Source organism: Tubulanus polymorphus, chromosome 10 (genome assembly GCF_964204645.1).
Source record: "Tubulanus polymorphus chromosome 10, tnTubPoly1.2, whole genome shotgun sequence".
In the NCBI taxonomy this organism is placed as follows: domain Eukaryota; kingdom Metazoa; phylum Nemertea; class Palaeonemertea; order Tubulaniformes; family Tubulanidae; genus Tubulanus; species Tubulanus polymorphus.
The window spans coordinates 6,136,081-6,157,409 of NC_134034.1; the positions used below are offsets into that span (position 1 = coordinate 6,136,081).

At 36.9% G+C, this 21,329-nt stretch overlaps 1 protein-coding gene across 6 annotated transcripts in view; it reads left to right on the plus strand.

Moving 5' to 3' along the window:
* The window catches only part of LOC141911956 (tyrosine-protein phosphatase non-receptor type 4-like), a 102,905-nt gene that overhangs the window by 69,506 nt on the left and 12,070 nt on the right, over positions 1–21,329 (plus strand). For 5 of the 6 annotated variants that reach the window (XM_074803080.1, XM_074803081.1, XM_074803083.1 and 2 more), the window contains exons 15-22: positions 3,093–3,110; positions 8,601–8,744; positions 10,663–10,732; positions 11,377–11,534; positions 11,974–12,064; positions 12,860–12,927; positions 13,013–13,096; positions 20,484–20,675. In XM_074803080.1, coding sequence (XP_074659181.1) covers positions 3,093–3,110; positions 8,601–8,744; positions 10,663–10,732; positions 11,377–11,534; positions 11,974–12,064; positions 12,860–12,927; positions 13,013–13,096; positions 20,484–20,675 — 825 coding nt within the window. The remainder of the gene's footprint in view (positions 1–3,092; positions 3,111–8,600; positions 8,745–10,662; positions 10,733–11,376; positions 11,535–11,973; positions 12,065–12,859; positions 12,928–13,012; positions 13,097–20,483; positions 20,676–21,329) is intronic. The other variant, XM_074803084.1, reaches the window with a different exon arrangement.

The window sequence follows — 21,329 nt, forward strand, 5'->3', positions numbered from 1 at the left end:
TGTTGCTTTATGACGTAGAGGGTATAGTGATCGACAGAAGTGCCATTTTTAAAATCGTTGTATCGTGGATGTTAACTTTAGATTAGAGGACCGTACGAAGTCTCTTTAAAGGTGAGTGTCAACATATATGGAGACTTAACTTAATTCTTTGTGAGCGCATAGAGGCCCAGTGAGAATCTAGAGACGTTCGCAGCATTGAAAATTACGCAATGGTCCGCTCGACATGCACACACATGCTGTCAGTTTGACCTACGTGACTAAATACAGCCGCCATGAATCAGAAGCAATCCACTTCAAATTTTATGAAGTGAATATCATAATTATTATTTATCCGATATACACCAAAAAACCTTTAAGAGAAAGGTATTTGGCGTCAGATTCTGTACCGAAAATCCCGGATTGTTACACTGCATAGTTTTTTTAGTAGGGTTCTTTTAACATTTTGCCTATGAGCCATTTGATTGACACGTGGGGCGGGGCTTGCGATCTGCCGATGACGTCAGATGTAAACGATAATATAACCACGTGCATCGCGCACATCTGTAAACAAACCTGACAACAAATTAGATTTTTTGGCGCCAAAACTTTTTTGATTTTTTCTTTTGTCCAATGATTTTTCAACTGGAGCCAACTGCTATGCCATTAGATTGTACAATCAAGTATTCACGTTTTATAGACTCTCTCTGAAATAATTCTTGTCCAGGGGACATGTATTGAAATATCAATTGTCGTTGTTTTTGTTTTTTTTTATTTTTAGGATATAAACAGCCTAGAAGAAACATCATCTGGCAGACACACATTTGACTACAGATCATATCCTGTTATTAAATGTGTTTGATAAATATTTTACTCAAGTTTTCTTGCCATTAATACTTCCTGACTACTTTTATTTTATGGTTATCTAAGTGCAAGGCAAACATTGGTGGGGTTCCTTTGGCCCTCCGAATATATAGGACCAAAAGGGGTATTTTATGACATTTGGATTTACTTTTGCTTAGAAAATCTATTCAAATACTTTTTGGTGGGCACATTCAAATTCTGAAGGGTAGGACTAGTCCAACCCCTAAATCCACTTGCATTCAGTCTCAACGTTAAAACCTTCACCGGCCTCCTACTCAATTTTTTGAGTAAATGTAAAACTTAAGGCAGAATTTATGGTTGATTCCTCGATTTTTGAATCCCAAAGAATAATTTTTGAATTACGCAGTAGGATGACACTTGAATAGCCGGTATTCAAATTTTCCAATCAATGTGGGGGTGTCTAGGTCTATATGCGTTTCACAAACGAACGTCCTCTTTTAAAGTTTCTTTCTAGTTTCATACACATCTTGATATTTCTAAATTTTCTGCAAAGTCATGGAAATATGATTTATTTAAAGACCTGATCTTAAAGCATTTGAAATCTGGAATTGATTGAAGGACAGGTTTTAAATCTTTTATAATTTGTGAAACTGTCGCGTCAGACCCCTAGGAGCTCTTGTTGGGTCTTTCAACCAAAATAATGAAATGACATCCAATTAGACCAAACTGTCAGCTACAATGATTGACAATCCTGAGTATCACTATCATATCTCGGTAATGATTCTCAAATTTTTCACCATCAAAACACTCAAAAGTCCTTAAAAAGAATTTTTAGCTTGTGCAATGTATTATATATACTTGGATTGTATAACTCGAAGTTATATCAATATCTGCACTAGGTAACCCATTAGCACTCAAGCTGCCCGCATCCGCACTCAAGCCGCCAAGACATCAAGATATTGATGTCATCATAATAATATATTAGCCATTTAGAGAAACAATCAACAATAATGAGGTAGTGTTTACCTCCAATATCACCCAAATCTACATGAATCCTCTCCCATGGACCATTTTTGGTCGCCATTAACTGGAGCATGTCTCATGCTAAGACACAAATGACAGTTTTGTACTAAATTTTCAATATCTTGATCAATGCCTGGATACCACAAATAATTTATTGCTAGTGACTTGATACAAATAATGCCAAAATATTCCGAGCGTCATCTGAGTCATCCCACATGAACTGTTTGAATTTGTTTGTATTGCAACCCTCATCCCTCGAAGTACACAACACTGATCTATAGATGATTTTTACCGCACCTACAGTAAGGCAAAATATCAGAATCTTTGCAGTGATTAGGCCAACCATTCAGTATGTATTGATAAACTTTCGACATCGTTGGATCCTTTCTAGTCTCAGACTAAATGTCTACATCATTGATAGGTAGCATGTTAACTTATGTTTAATAATCAATATCTACGGTACAGCTTAGAATTAATTTAACAAAAATTGCACATCGTTTGCGTGTTGAACGCGTTGCGTTTTCATTTATCGTAGCAATTGAAACGCATGGTACACGCGATTTGAACGCACTTTAAAACCGATACAACGATGTACGGTACACATTAGATTTCATTTCAAAAGGCCAATCAATTTCTGTTTAAACGTAAACGAAACAGAAAATAAACGTTAATGATGTTAATTTAATTCTAAGCTGTACAGTAGTTTCATTGCTTCCATCTTAGCATTAGGATTAGGAAACCTACACAGAATGTGACAGTTTTCATGATTTTTATCATTTCTGTGTACAATGTTATAGTCATACGCCATTAAGAAAAGTGACCAACTTTAATTACCGGAGAGCTACTAGGGCATGACTTCCTGTTTTGGAACCAAATTTTGTAACAAATGGTTTTGTGGTCTGTTACCAACCAAAACCTTCTACCATATAGGTACTTGTGAACTTGCTTGACTCCATAAATAATTGAAAGAGCCTCACACTCAATATGGGCATAATTGCGTACCGGAGGAGTCAAACTACATAGGGCCTATGCTATAGGCAAGGAGATTGCATATAATTGTGTGACTTATTGGCAGAGTACTATGGCACGAACCTGGTTACTAATATAACCACAGTATCGAAGCCCTTGGGATTCTTGTTTTGTTAATTAAAATTTTGTTGACTTTTTCATTTCTGAAGTGAATATTTCCTATTTGCTTATCAATGTTTTCTTTTTCAATTATTGTATACTGGTAATTTTATATGTATATTGATATTGTATATTTGTAGGGTGGTAGAAAACGTGGCGTAAGTTTTAGTAGAGAATACTACAGCTGTTCCATTCTATTTTTTTTTTCAATCTGGTGGCGAAGTAACTTTTTGTTGCCTTTCTTTGCATTATTGTTTTTATGGTTGTAGTGATTATTACCATTTTGGATTTAGCTCCTATACATATTCTGATTATAAACCATAATCTATATTCTTTGTATTCTAAACTCAATAAAGTATATCCCGGATATGCAGTCATTATTGCCAATTGAATCTAATTCAGTATACTAAGTGTATGTCACCATATTATAGTAAAGTCGTTTGCAGAATTATCGTTTTAGCTATTTTAAACTCAGCAAGGTGGACTGTAGCAATAATGAAAGTTATTAGATTTAGTGACCTGTTATATTGAGGGAGACAGTTGCTACTCATATCAATGTCATTGAGAATATAGCTGCAAAGAATTATTTATCAATATCTAAATTTTGGCAATATCTGCCTGAATAGCTCATAGAGGGGGGAATTGAGCAGTCATTCATTTAACTCTTTGCCTGCCAGGCCTTTTTTTTCAGAAAATGCTGCGCTTTTCCATGATTTCTGTTTTTCAGAGATTCATAAAACAAAAACTAAAGAGATATCAAATTTGTTTATTTTGTTCATCTGGCCTTGCTTTTTCATGTGAAATAAGCAGCATTTCTTCTAAGAGTGATAAAATCTGCAACAATGACCTATGCAGAGGGGGTATTTTGCATAAAATATGCCCATTCATGCGTGTTCAGCCCCCATTTGAATAGATGATGTTACTAACACACTGCATAGAACGACTGATAGTTTGTTTTAGTCGTAAAATGCATTAAACTAACTGGTGTTGTGCGATGAATTTGCCATCTATCATTAAAGTTTAGAAACAAGTAAACCGTACCAGTACAGTTTTGCCAGGCAAGTGATGGGTGATATCGAATGTACCAGTACGTTTTTGGCAGGCAATGAGTTAAGGTTGTGTTGCAGATGAATATATGTTTGAAAACGTTAAGGAAAGATTGTGAATTTATATCTTTTCTGATGAACTTTGAATATGGTGTCATTTTGTTTAGAAGTTAGTCTTTATTTTTATGCTACTTGGGCATAGCCCCAGCCAGCTATTACGTTCACTTTTCGTCCATAGACGCAATCAACTTATTTGGGAAGTTTTGAAAATGCTTTGATATACTGTCTTAATTTTTGGTTGATACATGCATCTATCTTAAGACTCACCAGCTGGCCTAATAATGGTCCAATCAGAATAACGATTACCTTGTGGCCTTTATTTTTCACCCAAAATAAGCTCTCTGCTTATATTCACTGTTTTCAAGGTCAATTTTAATACAATGTGCTTTGATCAATCATATTTTACTGATCTATGTGTAGCTATTGCCCTAGGGCCCATCATCTCGAGAAAAATTGACACAATATGGCCATCATGTGACCTTGTTTATATGTTTGTGCCGAGAAAGGTCATTTTCGTCTGAATTCTGAGGCTAATAGCTTGCTTCTGGCCATATTTAATGGAAATTTAAGATACTTACAACATATCAAACAGTTTTTAGCCTGCTTGGGACATTAGTGCCAGCAGGCTAATGCTTTTCATTCATCGTCCATCTATTGATTTGTCAATCTGTAGATGCAATGCAATTTAAAGGCACTTCAGTGGATTGTTTTGATATTTGGTTTATTATTTTTCGTACTAACCAAAACCATCCTGATCCATAGCAAGGTAAAATTATAATTCAAATTAAAGTTTATTCGCATTTGTGAAATGGGCATCTTAAGTTAACCTCAAAATTTCAATCCGAATTAGCCAAATAACCTGAATAGTGGCTTTGTCCAGGGAGAAACACACTTAGATGATTGGAAGGTTGTGAAAAAACAGTTGTTAGCTAGGGATCAGATCGGTAGTAGTGCCATCTATGTGCTTTTTGGCCACCTCACAGATCACAATGATCATTGTCAAGTCATGTTAATATTGAGGGAGAGGGAACATAAGAAATTACGGAATGGAATTATGAGCAAATGAAGGCAACCCACCATAGCGACAAATGTAAAGTAGACTCCGCCCTATTCGGTATCGGTTGACTCGGTTAACCAGCTGCGTCAGTGAAATTCCAATACATATTTTTCTGATCCTAACATAAAAATCTCTTAAGTCGACTCAGGGTTTGTTCTAAGGAATGAAAATCACTTTCTATGGGGTAAGCATATCTGAAATTTCACCTGCCCCCTCAAAAATCTTGCCCTACACAAACAATTGAGCTGGAAAATAGCTTTGAGACATAAAATTAGTAGCTGTTGGCGTCATAAGCAAGGTGATATGCATGATAGTTTGGATGAGTTGCCGTTTACATTTCGTTAAGAACTTTCACCAGTAGTAACTGAGGAGGCCTCGGCTGTTGTTTGCCGTCGATCTAGTGGCCACGTGTTGGGTTTGAGTCTGTGAAATTCACGCAAATCATGAAAACCTACCACCCCTCATCATTCTTGCAAATTCGTGTAAATCATGACAACCTACTACCTCTCTACCTCATTAACCAAACGTTCCGCACTGACTACACATTAGTGAAATAGTCTTTAAAAATTTAAAATTGGCCAGTATGTTAACTTAGGTCCTATCTCATTTTTTTCTTATATTTGTGATAGCTATAATCTTTTTGTAAATGGCCGTTAAGGCTTCATGTTTCGTCTGCAATTAACTGATAATAGTTATGTAACTATGTACACAATTTTATACGCTTTTGACTTGTACTCTCAATCGAAACAGTTCCTCACTAGCTTCACTGCGGCAACTTCATTTATTAAGTTAGCCATATCACATTATATAGTTATATTGTTCCTTGAAACCCTTATCGCTGAAATAATTGAAATTCATACTATATCCCATTTGTATTGTGAATATACGAAGTTTGGCCATGTGTGTGTTCTGCTGCTTCGCGTGAGTCCTGGTAGACCTCCAGTTGCTACCATAACTGCTCAATATAAGCCGAATTAAGCCAGCCGGCCAATGCCTACCGACTCGTCGCGAAGACTTCTCTGGCTAGTTGCTTATGGTTTACTCCAGCCTATGGTAGGCTTAAAGTTGCTTTCAAGCATAACCAGCTGAGCTTAGCTGCAGTGCAACAGAATTAAGCGCAGGAATTCCAGCCAATGGGAGACTGCATAATGTATTGTACGAATTGTAACCGCTGGTTAGCGTCAATCGTATCTAGCCATAAACGTTCAAATTCAAAATTCAAATAGTTTCAAACAAATGGCAAATGGCAGGTGAGAGGATATCAAAATGAAATTGGTAGTTTATTGCATGAGCAGCCCTCTACGTATATGAAAAAAGAAATGTACACATAGCTCAGGGGAAATGAGAAACAAGGTATCAATATTTTTAAGCCTAATAGACTTTATAGTAGGAGGTGCGAGCAACGCACTTACTGTACTACTTGCTCTGTTTGCCTAAACAAACAATGGAATTAATCAGTTTTTAGGGTTATTTATTGATAATGGGTTCATTTGAAAATTTTACACTATCACGTATCATGGTGAAAAAAAACTTGCATACAAATACATGGATGAATATCACACAATACTTATTTGAATAAAGAAGACACCAAACTGATGATCAAAACTGTCTAGAATATTAAAAACTTCCATGAACAGTGCAATCCCTTATCCATACTGCTGGACAACAGAGATGCTGGCTATTCGTCACTAATGCTCCGCGTAGTATTTCAATGGGTAGTGGTATGGGACGCAATTAGTGATAAAAATTAGCACTACACCGACACGTGGCTAAGACGACTTAAAGCTTTTAGTTTTATTTTTTGAGTATGACTCACACAACTTTCAAAATTCCAATGAGTGCTATGTGACGTGTATAATTTTGACATTTTTCAGAATTTGTTAAAAAACAAAACATTTAGGCTATACTTGAGCTAACTTAAGCTAAATAGATGCCTAGCCTGCCCTAGGGCCCTTGTCCATTTTTCCAAATTGGAACTTCCAATTTTCTCAATGTTAAGTGTCAAAGTCCATGTATGTCTCATCGACTTATGAGCCATAGGACATATCTCTTCATGGAATTGGGATTAGCCCATCGTTCCCTTGAAAATCACCTTTATCAACCAGTCACCACTAAAATGTTGACTGTAGCACGATGATATGCATTCATTTCCATTTGGGAAAATTGAAAATTCATCCATGAAATACTTGGGAGAAACTTGGGAATTTTGAATTCATATAACTGTTGGAACCATGCAAATAGGGACATTTGCTTCAGAAGAAAAAGCAATTGACAATTTGAACTCCCAACCTGCAGACTGCTATTTAAACGCTGTAACCACTACAACACCGGGTCTACCAAGCTCTGGTGACGAAAGGCTATTAACTGCAAAAGTATTTATTATATTCAGAATTATCTGCACGTAGGGTGATTACCGTAAGTATACTCTCTGAGATAATTAGGGTTCCCAGTTCTTCATAGCTCTAATACTTGTAACTCAAACGAAGTAGTGTTCATAAATTTCGTACAACATTCGACTTATGAACAACTTTGTTAAAACAATTTAGTAGATCGAACTACTGAGTACGCTGGCTTATATGCATTATTGCTTTATACACATGTATAGTCCTACCTAGTACTGATATCCTAACTCAATGAAAAGAATTTAATTCAACTAAGTTATTACAAGTTTATTACTTGATTGATGCATGGTCCAAAATCAGTCGCAAGCTGCAAGCTTGCATGATATTTGTCGGTTGAATATAAGGATTAAGAACCTTGGCCGGAGAAATTGAATGAGATTACCACATATGACAAGGATAGCTAGGTCTACTCGCTGAGGTGTAGCTGCAGATAAAAGCAGGTGTTCACATGAACCTGTAGTTAATTCTACCACTTTGCTTCTGGGCATTTTATATTGTATGTTTTTAGGTTTTTTACTTTCCCAGATTGTACCAGGTGCTGCACGCATTCAGTGACACAGATCTTACCCAGAATTTTCATCTTGTTTGGTTTTATGTTGGTCTTAGTCAAAGTGATTAACTGCCTTCAGTTTTATATATAGTTCTTGATATCTGCTAAGTCTGTCCTTGCATGTTATAATCGTTGGTAAAACAATTTAAATGAATTCTAGCTGCCATTATTGGGTATAATAATTATATTTCGAGTAGTATGATGTAACAGTGTTAGCTTTTCTGAATCTAACTATCTGCGAATGGAATTCATTATTTTTGGCATATACCTTGAATACCTTGAAACTTGGTGATAAAGTGATATGTGTAAGTCAGAGGAGAAAACCTTTTTTCCTCTTATTTTGAGGTCAGACTTGCAAATGATTTACTGTAATGGCTTAAACTGAAAACAGTTGAAGATAATATATCGGAAACAGATTTTTCGTATCATGTGCTTTGTATGTAGTAGAAGTCAGCAGATTCATATCCACACAAATAGAGATTTATAGTGAGAGATACTTGGAGATTACTGTATGATGTTTTGTCTCATTTCAGGGTGGTGCTGACCAAAACATGCCAATAATAGTATCTCGTGTTGCTCCCGGTACACCAGCAGATACATGTATACCTCGCCTCAATGAAGGGGACCAAGTTTTATACATTAATGGACGAGATGTTTCTCAACATACTCATGAGCAGGTAAACATTATTGAGATGTAATTTCTTAGGACAGTTAATTATTATATTATTATGTTATTATAAAAATCTATAACTACTGAAGTATTTCACCTTGGATCATAGAATGTTATGCAGACGTAGAGTAGGGCTGGCAAATTTTATTGAACATGAAATTAGGTCACTGAAAATTTTTACTGTGGCCACCAGGGGACTTGATTGAAAAACAACGTTGGAGCGATAGAGCTTTCATTTCTCGAGAAATAATTTTCAAACTTGGTATACAGGTAAGAAATGGTGCGAGGTATGTTCGTAATTAAATTCAGGTTGCACTAGTTTAAATTGTGGCCATTTGGGGGCTGCATTGGAAAACGAAGTTAGCGCGATGGATCCTTCATTTCTCAAGCTATTTTTTTGCCCCCGGCTCAACTTAAGTTGAAAGGGCGCATATAGATTTACCCCTGTCTGAATAAGCTGCCACCGTTGCCTCCGCCGCAAGTGACATTAACAGCCTAGAGGCCGCAATTGCTGGCCGATTGTTTTCAAACTTGGTTCACAAGTATGATATCACTTGGGCCAGAACCCTATTTAAAATTGGGTTGATTCGATTCAGATTATGGCCACCAGGGGGCCGACATGAAAAACGAGGTTAACAGCCTAGACGTTAACGTGGCGGTGAATTTCAGGCCGAGGGCATTCGAGGCTCTGCCTTATTCTAGTTTTCAAACATGGTACACAGGTTGGAAATGGTCCAAGGAACATGCCTTTTAAATTCAGCTTGCTGTAGTATAAATTGTGGCCACCAGGGGGCGCATTGGAAAACAATGGGTAAATATCTTAAACTTGGTACACATGTTTGACATAGTATGAGGTTCATTCCTATAAACCAAATAACATATTTAGCTACAATACCCGTGTTTTCAATTGGTATAGACAGCGTTACCCGATTGTAAGTTGAGGAATTGGTCTAGTATAGACAGAGCTTATAAGTTGGGGCATCAGAGGTGTACCAACTCATCTAGTTGTTACTCGGTTGATAAGATATTGCCGAAGTAAAAAAATTGATATTCTATAGTAGTGCTGACCTGTCCAGAAATAAAAACAAATTAGTCAATACTTTACAGGCCTACTCTAATTAACTGTTTATTTCCATATATACGTAGATAATCGCAACATTTATTTCGTCATTATTGCCAGAGAGTGTAGTATTTTCTTAGTGTATGCGTCAGCCGATTAATAGAATGTTAGCAAATTGGTGATTTGGATTCAGCAAGTACACATGCATGATGTATCAATTCAACATCAGTTAACTGCTGGTTGAATTCTTAATGAAGCTTGATGAATCTCAAGTGTGAGGATTGGGGCAGGAGAGATGTCCACCCCTTCAGAAAGTAGAGAATTTCGGCCTTTGTATATGGCCGCCAAGGCATCCATCTTGAATTTCTTTTCAGCACAATACTGCCTACAATTCTTGATAGGTTTCGATGAATTTTTGCCAGGGCAGCCATCTTGAATTTCTTATTCATGCAATATAGCCTATAGTTTTACATAGATTTTCAAGAAATCTGGTGGATTGGTTTGAAACCGCTTACCCCTGGGAGACATAGTTGCTTTGCCACATTCTTGGTTGAGAGCAACTTTCAGATTCAGATCGATAAACATCCCATTTAGCATCACAATGTTTGGAGGATTGTTACTCTTAGGCAGGCTGCATGTATAAAAGTTAAGAAAGTCGCACTTCTTACATTTTCGCTATTTTTTTGTCCAAATTTGTGTGGATGGACTCAGCTATGCAGACTGCAATGATTTTGGCAGTATTCACGAGAAATAATTCTTTTTGATATGTGTCTGTATGTATGGAGATCTTTGTATTCCCATGCCAAGTTGGTAGTGGAGGCTCTATTTATACTGGATATTCAGAATTCTTAATGACTGATTGCAGGTTGTGATGTTTATCCGTGCTTCTCGTGAAAATCATTCGGGAGAACTAGAGCTTATAGTACGTCCCAATGGTGGGTATTTTTCTATTTTCTCTTTGGTTGCTTTTGCGGATGGTTAGGATTATAACTGAAAATCTTTCCTAAATGATACAGGGTTTTTCCCACTTGTAGTGTAATTTTTCTGCAGAAGTAATTTAGAACTGTTATTAGATTGTTCTGTATGTTACAAATTCCTAATATGCATTGCAATGTTGGTCTTGGTTTTGAAAGTCAGTAGAGTATGAAATCATTACAGAAGTAAAATACCTAAACATACTGCCACATGATAAGAAAAACTGAAAAATACAGATTGGCTGATAAAATTGGCAAATTGGGCAAAGCTACTAGATGCACACTTTATGAAGAAACAGTTAAAATACCTAGCATGATCAATTTGTCAGATCCGCCATACACTAACAACTAATTTATTCATATTAATAATACATATAGATTAGTATTGCTGCAAGAAGATTCATTTCTTTCACTATCTGAATCAGAATTGAGCCCACTGAGCTCCCATAATAAGATTGTAAGAAATTTAGCTTTAGGTTTTTTTTAAGCTTGGGCCAACCATTTCTTTTTTGGTCTTTACACACCCATGTGCTAATATAATTTCAATGTTCACATGGTTTAAATTGTGTCTTAATTTTAAAATTTCATTGTACATGTATTTGCAGTGTACTATGGTGAAGACCCAAGTGAGGAGCCTGATTTTCAGTACATACCAGATACTCATCATATATCCAGTACTGTACCACAGGGTGATATGTTATCTGGGTCACTAATGCTCTTACAGGAGGCTTTAGAGAATGGTGCAGCCTTAGGCCAGTTTGATGTAAGTTCTCCCTGAATCAAAATCATTCATTTGGCCTCTGTTCCTGCAGTTGTGTGTATGCTTTGACAACCAATAATTGGGACATAAGCGTTTGATACCATAAGCTTGGTCTGCAGCTCACACAGCTGATTGATAAACACTTTGACAGTGGCAGCTTTGGTACTACAATGCCCATGTGAGCTGTCAGTTCCGGTTTATACAATGAATATTGGAATTATAAATCGCTTTTACAATATATTATGCTAAAAGTATAGTGCTGTGTTGGTCAATAGATAACATCACTGAGTTGTTTCCCCATTGGGAGTACTCTCCAGCTCTACAGTTAACCATTGTGATAATCATTGTCCATCAAGTTAATTTTCGAGCTACGTAGTCAAGACCGTACATCAATAACCCTGCAATTCTTTGGAAAATTCTATAAAATATTTCATATTTTCAGCAACTGTACAGGAAAAAACCTGATTTTACAATGCAAGATGCAAGACTTCCAGAAAATATTCCAAAAAATCGTTATAGAGATATCTCGCCATGTAAGTATCTACATTCAGAATGAGTACATACATGCTGAAAATCTTAACCATGTGTGAACTCAAATGCACACTAAATGGAATAGTGTGAGTGTAATTGAAGCTAATGGCATGCTCTCTGATTATGGCAAGTTTCAAGGTCATTTATTTCTGTTCACCTGGGGGAGTTGAATAGCAGAATAACATGGTATTTTCTGTATATTGGTTGCTATGCATATTTTGTTAACACGATGAATTGCAAAATACTAGTTCATGATTGTACATGATTGTTGTGGTGAGGTTATTACTGTATTTGTTCACCAGGGTGTGTTGAATTGTTAAAAGGATTAAGTGTGTCAATGTATATAGTAAGTTAGCGCTTACTGAATGGTGAAGCAAGAGATCTTTATTGCAAATGAACTCAAACGATGCAGATTTAGGGTCCAAGTTCTGGGGAAAAAGCTAGAATTTGTTGATATCCTGTATCCACGCCTGCAATTTCAAGGGGATTTGTCAGTGGGATGAGTATGATGTCCAGCTCTACCGATGGTCATCATCCAATACAACAACCATGTTCTTGTTAGCAGAATTATACTGATGGAAAATTTAAGACAGATACTGCCTGTGGTTACGACCCACTTAACTAGTTAGAAGGCAAGCTTATTGGAAACTGCCAGTTAGATGGTTCGATTGAATATCATTCTGACTCCTGTTTTAGCTGAATTGTTTTCCTTTTTACCATGTAGATTTTGTATATATCCCGGGAGACAAATGTGACATTTACCACGGTCTTATATCTTCCAACTGTTCTCTTTTTAGATGACCAAACTCGGGTGCAATTAAAGTCTGCTAGTTCTGGTGATTATATTAATGCTAACTATGTAAATGTATGTATAACAAGAATTGATAATCATGATTTGACCACTGGTTAATACCTAAGCACTGAATTTGATAGTTCCTCATATTTTACAGATGGAGATTCCAAAATCGGCAATTGTAAATAGATATATAGCTGCCCAGGGGCCACTTCCAAACACCACTGCTGATTTCTGGCAGGTATGTCATCAACCAGATTTTGTGAAATTTGTGCTCTGCTTTTTGCCCACTTGTGACTTTGGTCCCAGCAGGCTATTGCGTTCACTTTTCATCCGTTCATAGACGGAATCCAGTTATTTTGGGAAGTTTTGAAGATGCTTCAATGCATTGTCTTGATATTTGGTTTATGCTTGTATCTACTGCAAACACATCTTCAGCCCAAAAACTGGTTGGTCAGATTCAAGATGGCCGACTAACAGCTATTTTTATCTCGCGCGAGATGTTGTAAAATGGATCTAAAAATCTAATTTTTGCTTCCGAATGAGGTTGTAACTTTAACACGAAGTCATGCAATCCACCATATTTATGTGCAAAATGTAGCTTGATCATGTGGCTAAAATCTGTTGGAAGTGGAATTTTGAATGTTGTGTTCATTTTAAGAGAAATCGACAAATTTGTGGCGATTTTAAAAAAAATTTCAAGGAGCATTTTGTTTCATAAAGCGTCTGGAAGGCCGTTGTACATCAATAAATTGATGTAAAGTAAATGCTCCCTGCAGTTAGCTGATCTCCCGCAGCCAAACAATGTAAGGGAATATTCAATTATACGACACAGACAAACCGGTCTTTTAATCTGCTGGAATATTCATGTGCCATTTTGTAGGATTTACTTTCTCATTTCAAAGTCATTTGACAGTTTTATTATATGTTTATTTTAAATGATTGTCGTCATATTCCCACAACTATCTTATTATGCAAAAATTGGTGATTCAATTGATACGCTACATCGTCGACGCGCTCACAATCGAATCAGCACGACCCGGCGCCGCGCTGATCGACATTACTAGATCGCTGCATAGAACTATAAGCGAAATGGAAGGCCAACTCTGTGACGTCACTATACATTTGCCTTTGCTATCTTCGAAATTGATAAGCGCCCTACTGGTGGCGATAAACAATAGATTCTTGGAAATATTTTCGATTATATTAATCACTGCGAGCATTGGACATTACCGTTTTTCAAGATTTAGTATCAAAACTTTAACAAATCAATGAAAAATGCTTAATTAAGAATAGAGACGGTAACCAGTCTACGACATCTATTGTATATCGCCACTGGTGAGGGCGCTGAACAAAACACAAGATTACTAGCAGTGCCTAGCGGATTTTTGAGAAGTCGGACTTCCCGTTTGCTTATAGTTATATGATCACTGTTAGATTTTCTTTAGGTTTAGCGTTTATCTTACGAAGTAAGCAATTATTTATAACGTAGAGTACTGATGATACTCATTAGCCCCACAATTTATTCCACATCACATTGGTCCCACATCTCATTAGTCCAACATCTCAATGGTCCCACATTTTTTCATTCAACTAACTGCGCCAGAGATATAAAGATCCGTGGATCTCTGGTTGTTCGTCAAAATATGCGCTTTTTTGAAGTTTTGGAGGAAAATTTTAGATGCTTTTATCAATGATCTTGATTTTTCACGTATGTTTGCTGTCTGGGTCGAAATGATTAAGTCTTTACTGTGTGTGCCCTTCTACAAGGAAAGATAAACACATGCTGGTAAAAATTGGTGACGTCTCGTTAAAATGTTACTCCTATACGGATAAAGATTACTGTTTTGAAACATTTGGTTACTGTTCTTTAAAAATAGTGCGAAAAGAATTTTCCCGATAATGGTTATGTCACCTGGTTATACAAAGGTTATCAAAGCATAACATCATAAGCGAAGCTTCGAGGCCCATGGGCCTCATGTTTAAGAATCATGATCAAGCTATCCATAACAGATCCGAAATTTTTTTTTTTAAAAGGGTAAGTGACACTTTTTAAAAGATTTTCTACTTTTTACACTAAACAATAGATAATGGTATACATTAAGGCTAGGTGATTTCATAATTGGAAAAATCTTTTCAATCTAGTCAGAATTGATGATTTAGATGTTCGCGCACCTGTCCAGTGTACATACAGTGTTTTAATACATTGCTTCTGCTGAACACGTGGAACTGTGTCTATTAATATAACTACGTCACTGAAGTGACAGCTCGGAAATGATGTCTATAGCAATGAATAGGAAATAAGCTACAAGAGCAATTTGACTTAATTTTATACCTATTTGGCATTCGAATTCAGATGAAATGCCTCTTGATTTTGAAAGTCTACATATCAAAAGTTTCTGTAGAGTTTTGAAGTGTTAGTTTTCAAACTACTTAGTCTTAAATGACTATGAAAAATATGAATTTATTTATTCTTTAGTGAGATCGAACTCTGTTAGTGCTTATAAGACACTGTATAGTATGCTTGTGGTGCTGAACTATAGGTGAACTATGGAACAGCAGTAACAGTGCTGAGAGCTAAGCATAGTGTACTTTAATAGCTTCATAGCAGCGGATTAAAATCTGCATCTTCAATTTGATCGATTTAGTCTATTCAAATTACTCATTGATTCTTTGAAATAGGTTTATGCAATAGACAATAGATCCTTCTACCTCCCTGGCCAGTTTCAAAGTTGTAAAACAATCTGACATTGAGATATAACAGAAGGTACACGCAGTTCCTTAAAGTTCAACGCATTACTATAAATGCTATTTCTCAGCTGTCCCTTTAATGACATTGCAGCGCGCACCTGCTGATTTAGCCGACGCTGAACAGTAAGTGATGTAAACAACAAAATGAGGTCAAAAATCATGTTACAAAATCACAAATTGTGCGTAAACTGAACATTTTTGAATGGATGAGTGTATAGATCAATAGAATACATCATATTTTGAAATAAAAAGAGTGTCAGTTACCCTTTATCACCCTCAACCTGGCAGTTTTGAGAGTGAAGTGATAACTAATTTTATTGCAGCTAATAAAAATGACCTGGCCGCTTATGAGAAACAAGGAATCATTTCATTTTAGCCTTAGGACCGTTTATGTTTTTAAAGTACTTCAGTTTTACTGTGTGCCCCGTCTATTTTTCCACAACTAATATTAAGGTAGATCAATCCCTGCAGTAAAGCCATCACTTCACAAGGTGACATTAGCTTAGCTTAAAAGAGTTCTGTACATTTTCTCTATCAACTGACACTCAAGCAATGTGTAGCATTGCTCAATTTATTCCTGCATTCTGAGATTTGGGTCTCTGAGAAACTGTTGATATTATTAGGGTTTTCTGTTATTTCACAGAAAACCCTATTGATATCCGCGTGATTATTATTATTATTATTTTCTTCCTCACTATTTTTACCAAAAGAACATAGGCTTTGTTACCTTACCGCTGTTTCATATACAATCCATATAATATCGTTCAGCTCACTGAGATCTACAAATAGCCCGCGTGTTTTTAAACGAATCATCGTTACAAAAGCGCTGTCGGGCCGTAAACATCGAAAATTTAGCCCCATTCAATGGGGCGACATGTTTTTCGAGTCGTCATCCCGAAATCAACCCGCAGGCCGACTGTCACTTCGATTATCAATTCAAGTATAAATGAACTAATTTATTGCCGCAGACTTCACATTCAGTCGCGGTCTTCAAACAGTGATTTTAACAATAGCCCATTTTCCTCATCAAATCATATTACCGATACACTGGAAATTTACTTCTTAAGATTTTAAAAGCACTGTCGAGCCGTTGACATCGACAAATCGACGTGTGTTACTACATCGTCGTTCCGGGGATCAGCTGCGAATTTCTCCTCATCATGAGAATCAAATCCAGGAAGAAAGACACTCTTAATATTTGGATGGATATATGAAAGCTGTGGGTACTGGAGTGTGTAATGGGTAGTGTAGTGTGATCTGTGTGCATTTGTGGCCAGCACACAGATCACATTGTTCAAATTGGGGTTTGGTCCAGGACTCGCGAGATTTTCAACAACACGGAAGTAACGTGTAATAAATGATGACTTGAATTGCATGACTACCTACCACCCCTCATTATTGTTGGAAAACTAAACGTTCGGCACTGACTAAAAATTAGTAATAACATTTTAGAAATGGCCAAAATTTTAACTTAGGTTCTATCTCATTTTTATTTTACAATTGCGATTGGTATAATTTTTTTTTAAACGGCCGTTAAGGCTTCATGTTTCGTCTGCAATTCACTGCAAATAGTTACGCAACTACGCACATTTCAGTGTTTTTGGCAGCTGTACACTCAATCGGCACTGTTCGTGACTAGCTTCACTGCGGAATTATCATTAAATAACATCGCAATATCACATCATCAACTTATATTGTGCCTTAAAACCCTAACAGCCGAAATAATTGAAATGCACACACGATTTCTATCATTGAAAATTGAGAGAGTGGCCATGTTTGTGTTTGCTGCTTCGCGTAAATCCCGCGCGGTGGCGCATCCGCGCGGAGTGGGGCCGATACGTCGAGTACAAATTAATTTATAACTACCAGTGATTTGGCTGCGGGCGTCAAGCAGTTAGTTTAGCAATACCTATTTTCCTTTACCAAATTAACCGTGTATTTACTAAGATAAATCATAAGTGTACCGGGGAGTCGTAGGCCTAAACTGAACATGCCGAAGAGATATAGCGGAGAAAAGCTGTTATGTCGACGAGGTATCAAAATAAAAAAATATATTACTTTATTCGGCCGCGGGCTTCAACCTCTATATCATTACCATCAATACTCTATATTTCCTACAGTACATACCGATCATTGTCAAATCCACAAGGTATTTACTAAATACAAGTATATTACACACTCCTATCCGTATGCTGGACTCACACTTGACATTCGGAGTAAGCGTTCGCTGTGTCGCTTGAAGTGTTTATCGAGTTTTACGCGACCTTAAGGCTTTAGTATGGTGGCTGATAAGATAAAAAACACGAATATGCAAATGAGGGTGACATTACGACAAAACTAAAATAACGCCAGAAAACAATGATTTTGATTTTGTCGCCCACGACAATTCATTATTTTGGTTTTGTCACACGCGACAATTCAAATTTTGGTTTTATCGCCCGCGACAATTCATTATTTTGGGTTTAACGCTTGCAACAATTCATTAGTTTGGTTTTGTCGCCCGCGACAATTCAATATTTTGGTTTTGTCGCCCGCGAAAAATTCAATATTTTGGTTTTATCGCCACGACAATTCATTACTTCGGTTTTATCGCCAGCGACAATTCATTATTTTGGTTTTGTCGCCCGCGACAATCCTTCTTTTTAGTTTTGTCGCCCGCAACAATTCATTTTTTTGGTTTTATATTTTGTTTTTGTCGCCCGGGACAATTTTTTTTTTGCGTTCACTTTTCGTCCGTCCGTCCATAGACGGAATCCAGTTATTTCCGGAAGTTTTGAAGACGCTTCAAGGTAATGTCTTGATATTTGGTTTATACATGTATCTACCCTAGACACATCGTCAGCCCAAAAACTGGCCCTGTCAGATTCAAGATGGTCGACTGGCAGCCATTGTTGTTTGCCAAAATCAGCACTTTTTAAACATTTTCGAAGTTTTCGTGGGAAATTTTGAAGACGCTCTGATCAATTACCTTGATCTTTCGTTTATATTTGAATCTACCAAAGGCCCATCAGCATAAGAAAATTGGGTCGATCTGACTCAAGATGGCCGTCCTATGACCTTTTTAGTGCCCAAAAATGTCAATTTTGGCCAAAATTCTAGGTCCTGTAGCTTCCTACTGGTTTGCCATTTCTCATTGCAATTGCTGATGGGTATTCTTTAGAGAGGGATGTTTTATACCTGGGACAGGTATTTTGATCAGCCAATTATGATGCAATTGGCGGCCATCTTGGTGTCATCAGTACTCATTCGTAGGTGGGAAAAAGTTTTTCCACATTAAATTGATACCTAAGCATATTGTGTTACTATATTCAATTGGAAAGTTGTAGCCCATAACGTGTTCTATGATTTTGGTGAGTTTCAAGGTCATTGGTTTTTGTATGTGGCCATCAGGGGGCGTTGAATAATACAATAACTTAGTATCGCTATATTATATTTGTACCAAGGCATATTTTGTTACCATGATCAATTGCAAAGTTGTAGTTCATGACATCGTCTATGATTGTGGTGAGTTTTTAAGGACATTAGTTATTCCATATAGTCACCAGGGGGCGTTGAATAGTAGAAAAGCTTAGTTTTTCTTTATTAGATTGGTACCTAGGCATAGTTTGTTACCATGATCCATTGCAAAGTTGTAGTTCATGACATCGTCTATGATTGTGGTGAGTTTTTAAGGACATTAGTTATTCCATATAGTCACCAGGGGGCACTGAATAGTAGAATGGCTTAGTATTTCCTTATTAGATTGGTACCTAGGCATATTTTGTTACTACGATCAATTGCAAAGTTGTATTTCATGACATGTACTACGATTGTGGTGAGTTTTAAGGTCATTGGGTTTTGCATATGGTCACCAGGGGGCGTTGAATAGTAGAATAACTTAGTATTTCCATATTAAATTGGTAACGAGGTATATTTTCACAATCAATTACAAAATCATAGCTGCTCACATGTTCTATGATTGTGGTGGGTTTCAAGGTCATTGGTTTTTGTATATGGTCACTAGAGGGCGTTATGTATTGAAATTGTTAGATTGTTGAGCATTTGAAACCACTTCCCAAGTGAGCATGGTGTCCCTGGACCCCTAGTTTGTTTTGTCGTCCGTGACAATTCATTATTTTGGTTTTATCGCCGGTGACAATTCAATATTTTGGTTTTAACGCCCGCGACAATTCATTATTGTGGTTTTATCGCCCGCGACAATTCATTATTTTGGTTTTATCGCCCGCGACAATTCAATATTTTTGTTTTGTCGCCCGTGACAATTCAATATTTTGGTTTTGTCACCCGCAACAATTCATAATTTTGGTTTTGTCACCCGTGGTTTTGTCGGAACATTAAGTTTTTTGGTCGAACAGTGTGTTAAGGTCGTTTTGGAAATTTACTCGGTCTGGTATATTTTGGATTACTGTGTATGTCATTTGTCAGGACATTAAACAGAAGACGACTTAGGATACTACCTTGCGTGACTCCACTAGTTAAACCGTCTCATTCCAAGATGAGGCGTTCCGTTGATTTCGGTTACAAGTTTCCGTTCAGAGATAACTGCTGAGCCATTTGGGCGACCTATCATTGATACTGTTTCCTAATAGCCTGTTTAGTAATGGCTGATGTTGAGCCTTATCAAATGCTTTGTTGAAATCCACCGTTGAACAGGATTCTAAGAATGTGCAGAAAACCCGTTATCGCTGCTTTGCAGCTATATTTGTATATTTTTAATGCTTTATCTGACAAAAATCCTTGAATTATAGGTTCAGTTATTGGTTACAATGATCATTTATCATAATAAATATGATATAAGTATATTTTGATTTAGTAAATTAGTGGACAATTACACTGTAGAAGGGAGATTTTGATTGTGTAGTTTGTGCTATTTTTAGATGGTATGGGAACAACAATCACGTTTAGTCGTTATGCTAACGACGAAGGTTGAACGAGGTCGAGTGAAATGTCATCAGTACTGGCCAGATTTATACGAAACTGCCGATTTTGGCACATTACAACTTACCTGCCTCAAAGAACAAGTATCGTCATCATTTGCATTTAGAGAATTTACGCTCATCAGTATGGAGGTGAGTGGAACTGCGTATATATGCCTCAACTCAAAAACAATATTTGTAGTTGGTAGATTTTGTGTGTGTACATAGGCTTGCTTGGCAGGCCCATATTTGCATATCATATTGGTACCTAGGCATTTTTTACCACAATCATTTGCTAAATTGAAGCTTGTGACATGTTCTGTGATTGCGATGGGTTTCAAAGTTTCATCGGTTTCTGCATATGTTCACCAGGGGGCATTTAAAATTAAGATTACCCGAATATTTGGTTTACTTTTGTCAGCAGTATGAGGTTGGCATTGAGCCAATTCATGTAAAATCGCTGTACGTTTTTTTTATGTGAGCATTTTTTTCATTGGTTTAAAGACGTATAATCGATGCGATTGAAGACATGACGAACCTCCGTCGATGACATGGTCAACTTTGTTTAAATTCGACGAAAAACTGTTTTTGGGGGGAAAATTCTTAGCTCTTGCGTATAAAATTGCAATGACCTCGATTGGGGGCGTCGTCTCTACGAGCGAATGTGATTGGCTGTTTTTGGGATATACGGGGAATCCGGCACTACTAAAATAATTATGGGAAAGCCATTAATGGCGAACGTTTCATTGGACTAGGTGCCGTATATGTGCGAATTTTAAATGCTCATTGCTGGTGAGAATACAATTA